The 7,246-nt window shown below is 38.3% G+C and overlaps 1 protein-coding gene across 1 annotated transcript; it reads right to left on the reverse strand.

The window, feature by feature from the left end:
* Positions 1-356: 356 nt before the first annotated feature.
* LOC140149636 (adenosine receptor A3-like) lies at positions 357-6,834 on the reverse strand. Its single transcript, XM_072171715.1, has 2 exons — positions 6,607-6,834; positions 357-1,418 (listed from the first exon to the last, which is right to left on the reverse strand). Exons 1-2 carry the CDS (start codon positions 6,832-6,834, stop codon positions 357-359), a joined length of 1,290 nt encoding a protein of 429 aa, XP_072027816.1.
* Between the last annotated feature and the right edge of the window lie 412 nt (positions 6,835-7,246).

The following is a 7,246-nucleotide window of genomic DNA, read 5'->3' on the forward strand; positions in this document are numbered from 1 at the left end:
TGTTGTTGTGTGAGCTTTTGGGAGATGGACGCATGCAAAATAGATTCTGTTGCAATCTAGTGGTGCTGGTGGGTGATTTTTTAATTTGATTAGCCTATTTTGGGATTGGAGTTAGCGGAGATCCTGGTACAGGAAAGGCAACTATACCCGGGCAACTGTCACTGACATTCGCACATGTAGAACTGAAACATTATAGGTCGTAGTCAAGACGACCTTTCCTCTGCATGTGTTCTATACTTTTGAAGACTTCTCAGTCATTAAATTGATCTCAACTCAGGTTGAGAATTTGCTGTCAGAATCATGTACATCTGCGTTTGTTGACTGAGCTCTCAGTCTTGACAATTGACCCACGTCGATCACAGCAAGAGGATAACCATTCCGTGTTCTTTCAATTTTCTTTTCTTAGAAATCCCAAAGAGTTTCCGAGTATACACACGAAAATGTTCACTACGTAAGCTATACACAATGGGATTGACTGCACTATTTAGAAATGTAAAATATCTGATGATATTTCGTACATCTTGTGCTATTTGATGTGAAGGGTTGAATATATCTTTAAATATCAAACCACAAATGGGTACCATACCCACGATACACAGACATAATAGAATGACCAGTGTTTTGATGGTTCTGCGTTCTCGCTTTAACCAGAGATGTCGCGAAGTCCCGAGATTGTTGTAGTCTCTGGGCTGCTGTTGAGGTATGATCCTCCTTTCCTGTCGTATCTTTTGAATCAGCACGCGAATGATTTGTCCATACATTATGCACATTAAACACATGGGAAACAAAATATTGACAAAAACAAGAAATTGCAGATAGAATGGATGAACTATTTCTTTGAATATTGGACAGATTAAATCGTGCGTTTGATTTGCAATACTAAGTGGCAATCCATATATCGTTAGTGCTGCATATATGTATATAGACATCACGATCATTATAGCTACTTTCTTAGACATTAAGTCATGATAACGCAGTGGCATTACAATTTTTAGATAACGATCCAAGCTGACAAATAACAAAGTCAAGCAACTTGTGACAGAAGGAAATATACCGGTGCACCGAAGCAAAAGACATCCAATTGTTGATATTGGCAACTGAGGATTTAAAGCGATAATAGTGTGTAATATCAGGGAGATCCCGACGATAAAATCGGCACTTGCCATTCCTATGATAAAATAATTTGTAGCAGTTCTTAGGCGACGGAATTTGATAAGAAGTGCGAGTACCAATCCGTTTCCTCCCAGGATAGTCATAATCAAAGCCAAACTAGAAATAAAAAGGATGACCGTTTTCGCACTTAGTGGAGTAGGTTCGTTAATGGTAACCTCAGCTGGGCTTTCTCCAAACAAGAGTGAGTCATTCATGGTAGAATTCTTGGCAAGAAGCTCCATAGATTGCAACGTCCCGATGTTCTGCTGAAATTATACAGAAATTAATAGCGATTGAAGTGTTACAGGAACTCAGAGGCAAGAGTGATAATTCACATCTGTTGTTTGGCAGCAGTCGTGCATTTGCTTTACTTTACGGTACAAAATGTTTGCTGCATGTCATAATGGTTCAGCAAGTTTTAGTCGCATGTTTCTAATCACGTGACGTGACAATTACTAAAAATAGGCGGAACAATCAGTGTTAATTGGTGTTGTATGATTCAAATGTCATTTTCTCACGGTGTCATTATGTATTATTGTTATGGAGATAACGTACACGGGGGATATTGCTAGCTGGATTGGAACGTTAGCATAAATTTGCATATTGTTTACTGAAAATACTATAGGCAGAAACAATCAGTGTTAATTGCAGTTGTATAGTTCTAATAGCTTCTAATGTCATTTTCTGCGTCATTATGCGTTGTTATGGAGATAATACACGGGGGGGTATTGGGGGTATCGTTTTCGCACTTAGTGGAGTAGGTTCGGTAATGGTAACCTCACCTGGGCTTTCTCCAATCAAGAGTGAGTCATTCATGGTAGAATTCTTGGCAAGTAGCTCCATAGATTGGAACGTCCCGATGTTCTGCTGAAATTGTATGATGCATAACATTATTCAGCAACTTTTAATTGCATGAATTGATTCTTATTAAGTCATGTGTCTGAAAATAGGCAGAAACCATGTTAATTACAGTTGTATGGCTCCAATGTCATTTTCTGTGTCATTTGTTAATTGTTATGGAGAAAATACACGGGGGATATTTCTAGCTGGATGAACAATAACTATGTTGGTCTTGATTTATTTTACTGTTATTTATTTCCTTTCTCTTCCTCATTCCTTCCTTTTTTCGTTTATCCTCTTTTTTCTGTGTCTTTTTCTCTTTGTGGCAACTTTAAGACATATACGTGCGCCGCATTTGCGGTTTGTGGATCCGGTCTGTGTTTTTGAGAAGTTATGCTCGTTTTCGTTCCCAGGCCCCTACTGTTCATCCAGCTAGCAATATCCCCGTGTATTTTCTCCATAACAAATAGGCCTAACAAATGACACAGAAAATGACATGAGTATATTTTTATACTGCGCGCGTTGAACTGGTCGAACGAGTATACGCATCGACGATGAAAACGTCCGAATGAAAGCAGAAAAATTAATTTAATGAATATTTTGATGTTTCATGTTTTTGCTATCTACTTTTTTGAATGTCATTCATTTTAAACGTTTTCTAGTTATGGTACCCAATAACATTTTACAGAAAAGCCTTTAAATATCAGTTATAAATGGTGTAAACACGTTTTAATAACACTCAGAAAATAATTGAAAACAATGTCAGAACGATCTGTTGGTCAGTATAAACCAAATATTTCTTGATTAAAATTGAATCCTACGCACATGATTATTCAAAGCTACATCCTGTTTAGAATACTGGTTAGCCGCGATCTAAAATAAACGGTATAATTGCATAGCTCACTAGATCACTGTCCATTTTCAAAATAAATGTGTCCTATGACATGTTTTTCTACGTACAAAATATATCTAAAACCATGCTGAATGATATTTAGTGTCCCAAATTTAATATTTTGAAGACTCATTTATCAATAGAGGTTATCCGTGTTCTATAAGCTGCATATCCTACCAGCGACTCCCAGGGGCGTAGCAAGATGCTCGGGGGCCCATGGACAAGAAATAGTGCGGGGCCCTTTTAGCAGGGCCGGATTTACCATTGGGCCAGAGGGCCCCAAAAGTGCCCTGTGCATGTTCCTCTTAGCCGGACAACACCATGTTTTGGACCAAAATATGGTAAAAATTGGAAAATTTTGCGCGCTTCGCGCTTATCATACTAGCAATTCACATAGCAAAATGGCATATTAACATTAAAAATTTATTTCGCGCGCAAATGTCCTAGTAAGATCGGAACAAAATAATATTCTTATCTCCCTCTAATTTGCAATGCTTCTGCCACCACCGTCGATCTTATAATAGGCCCCGATTTGTAAACCAAACTTGGCCTCTTGAGTGTACATGCTTTCCTCACGGTGAGTTTGGCGCCTGCAAATTTTGGATTCGGGGCCCAGATAAATTCGGCCCTGCCTTTTAGCATCTCCTTAATCAGCGCTTATTTCATTTTCTCTTTTGCTAGGGGCCCCTGAACCCTCGGGGCCCATGGACTTCGTCCACCCTGTCCCCCGCTTGCTACGCGCCTGAATAGCCCGCCAAAGTCATGCAGGTAACTTCGAGGTCGTGCATTGAATTAGTTGAGGAATACTACGGAAACCAGCGCCATTCGTTAGAAGTCACGCATGAGTAAAGTGGATAACCTCTATACGCCGTAGAAGTGACGTAGTTAATCGGATTAACTACCATAGCAATAGATGAATACAATTTTGACTATACCGCCCTGCACTACAACGATCACGCATTACAGATGCATTGAACCATAGATGTCAAAGAAAGCCTGATCACTCGCACCTGTAAGATAAGTATCTTTGAAAAGAGCGTTATTGTATTCAATCTATGTTTGCTGACATACACAGGTGATTCGTGCAATCTGCTTGTAGTGCAGAGCGATCTATTCAAAAATTGTATTCATCTATTGCTATGGTAGTTAAGCCGATTATGACGTCACTTCTACGGCGTATAGAGTGTATGCAATAAACCAACCGGAACGGTATAACAATTGAAATGGCAGCCATGCTGGAGGACAGTTCTAAGATAACTTAAGATGACAGAGGGACAGGTCTCTAGATCGATTCCACAACCATTCATACCTATCACACGTTTTATTGTACCATCATGCGAATTTTCCCGTGGTATCTTATAGGACAGAATTTTATTTAAATGAGGATGACTCTGTTATGAGTGACGTCGTATTCCATACCCTCTATACATTGACACAAATGCTACAAAAGTGTATCGTTATTGCATAGTAACTCACTCAAAATAGATAGAACAGATAAAAAAAATACTTTGATACATTTTATTTAATCATAATACCATATACCATGCTGACCACTAGAGGTTTTGATCAGAAACATGAGACACAAAACATCGACCACTAAAGGGTCTTATTTACATACCATATCCAGTTCAAAATCTCAATGATGCCCTCCCACAAGTGACAAAGCTTGGCCAAATTGACTTAATAATAGTTCTTATATCATCAATGAAGCAGTTCAGACCAAGATTCAAGATCCTAGTACAGGAAAGACAACATCCCCGGGCAACTGTCACTGACATCTCGCACATCTCGAGCTGAAACATTAAAGTCAAGACGACCTTTCCAGTACATGTTGTTCTATACTTTGGAAGACTTCTCAATATATTAATCTCAATTCAAGTTGAGAATTTGCTGTCAGAATCATACATGTACATCTGCGTTTGTTGACTGAGCTCTCAATCTTGACAATGTTCACAGCAAGCGGATAACCAGTATCTGTAAACCAGTAAACTCCTCAACAAACGTTTGGAAAGTTTTTTTCAAGCATCTAGCCTATATCTATAATAATGACACATTATTTGTGACATGTTCATATCGTGTTGCATATCGATGGACAGCTACTTGATTTCCCTTTACAATGATACCACATTTGAAACAATCACATTTTTCACGGCTGAGCACACGTCTTGTGAATGGAGTGGTATCTCAAACAGAATGTGCCAAATTGACCATTATTCTGTGTTCAAACACAACTAGTCACTAGCCTCAATAGTGTGTGGAAAAACCTGCTCATCGTCAGGCGGGAAAAAGCTCATATGTGACCGTACAGCACGAATGAGCCGTAAATGTCCTCAATTGTATTCTGAGTTACAGTGTAAAATGGGCATGAAGGTCATATTCATAGGTATTTCAATTTGGTGCTACGTGTATCTCATTAAATACAAAAGGTCAAAATTTTCAATTGATCGTCGGCTTTTCATCCCACCTACATACACTTTAGGTAGATATCATCAGATTTATAAAGTTTACTTCGAGTACTGTTAAATATCAAAAATATCAATTTTTAATGATTTGCCATAAAATGTGTATTACATTGCGAATTAAAAAAAAAAAAAATATTTGATATCAGAAGGCCATTCTTCGTATTCAGAATGCAATTCGATATGTCTGATGTGCTCTAATGTCCCACAATAAATACTGTCCAAACGTTCATACCCCTTCCCTTAATACTATGGCGCTCTGCTGGAATTTTTGGTCACTGTATGTTATAGGCCCTATACTTTTGAAGACTTCTCATTAAATTGATCTCAACTCAAGTTGAAAATTTGCTGTCAGAATCATACATGTACATCTGCGTTTGTTGGCTGAGCTCTCAGTCTTGACAATGGATCCACCTCGATCACAGCAAGCGGATAACCAGTAGCATTATTCCGTGTTGTTTCGTTTAGTTTCAAATTTTTTTTCTTATGAATCCCAAAGAATTTCCGAGCATACACACGAAACTGTTCACCACGCAAGCTATACACAATGGGGTTGGCTGCACTATTTATAAAAGGAAAATATCTAACGATATTTCGTACATCTTGTCTTACTTCATATGAAGGGTTGTAAATTTCCATAAGTATCACACCGCAAATGGGTACCCAACCAAAGATACACAGACCTAATAAAATGACAAGTGTCTTGATGGTTCTACGTTCTCGCTTAAACCAGATATGTCGTAAATTACCACGATTGTACATTTTGTAGCGCCCCTCTCTCGCCTGCTGATGAGGTACGATCCTTCTTTCCTTTCGTATCTTTTGGATCACCACTCGAAAGATTTGTCCATATATTATGCAGATTAAACACAGCGGAAACAAAATATTGCCAAAGATAAGAAATTGTAGGTAGAATGGATTAAAAACTGCAGCAAATCTTCCACAGATTAAATCTTCGTGCGTTTGATTTGCAATACTAAGTGGCAATCCATATGTCGTTAGTGCTGCATATATGTATATAGATATCACGATCATCATTGCTACTTTTTTAGACATTAAGTCATGATAACGCAGTGGCATTACAATTTTTAGATAACGATCCAGGCTGACTGACAGCAAAGTCAAACAACTTATCACAGAAGGAAATATAACAGTGCACCGAAGCAAAAGACATCCAATTGGTGAAATTGGCAACTGAGAATATAAATTGATAGCAATAATGTTTGATATCAGGGTGATCCCGACGGTAAAATCTGCACTTGCCATTCCTATGATAAAATAATTTGTAGCAGTTCGTAGGTGACGGAATTTGATAAGAAGTACGAGTACCAGTCCGTTTCCTCCTAAGATAGTTACAATCAAAGCCAGGCTAGCAATAAAGAGGATGATCCCTTTCGCATTAGGTTCGGTAATCTCATCTGGGTTGTCTCCAAACACAGGGGAGTCATTAGTAGTAGAATTGTTGTCAAGAAGCGGCGGTGGTAATGTCATGGCTTCTGCTGAAATACCACAAATAGTATAGAGGAATTCACAGGAAGAGTGATGACTCGTTGTCCTCACAATTCACAACAGATTGAAATTTTGATGAACACCCAAGCACCCAGCTGAGCAGTCCAGCACAAACCAATACCAGCCGAACCACTTTACAATATAGCCTATATCAGTATTGACCATGTTCGTGACGTTAGTAGGCCTACATTGTATGCTATTATTATAAAAAGATGATCAATACACTTGACCAGTAATATAAATATGAATAGAAATTATAGATTTAGGTCTCGACTATTTACTGAACTTTTGTATACAGAAACGGTTAACCGTGTATACTGTACCAGAGAAGATGAGAAAGGATCTTTCTCATCTTCTCTGACTGTATGATGTAAGTAATATATAATAATATCAT

The sequence above is a fragment of the Amphiura filiformis genome, chromosome 4, assembly GCF_039555335.1.
Source record: "Amphiura filiformis chromosome 4, Afil_fr2py, whole genome shotgun sequence".
Taxonomy (NCBI): Eukaryota; Metazoa; Echinodermata; class Ophiuroidea; order Amphilepidida; family Amphiuridae; genus Amphiura; species Amphiura filiformis.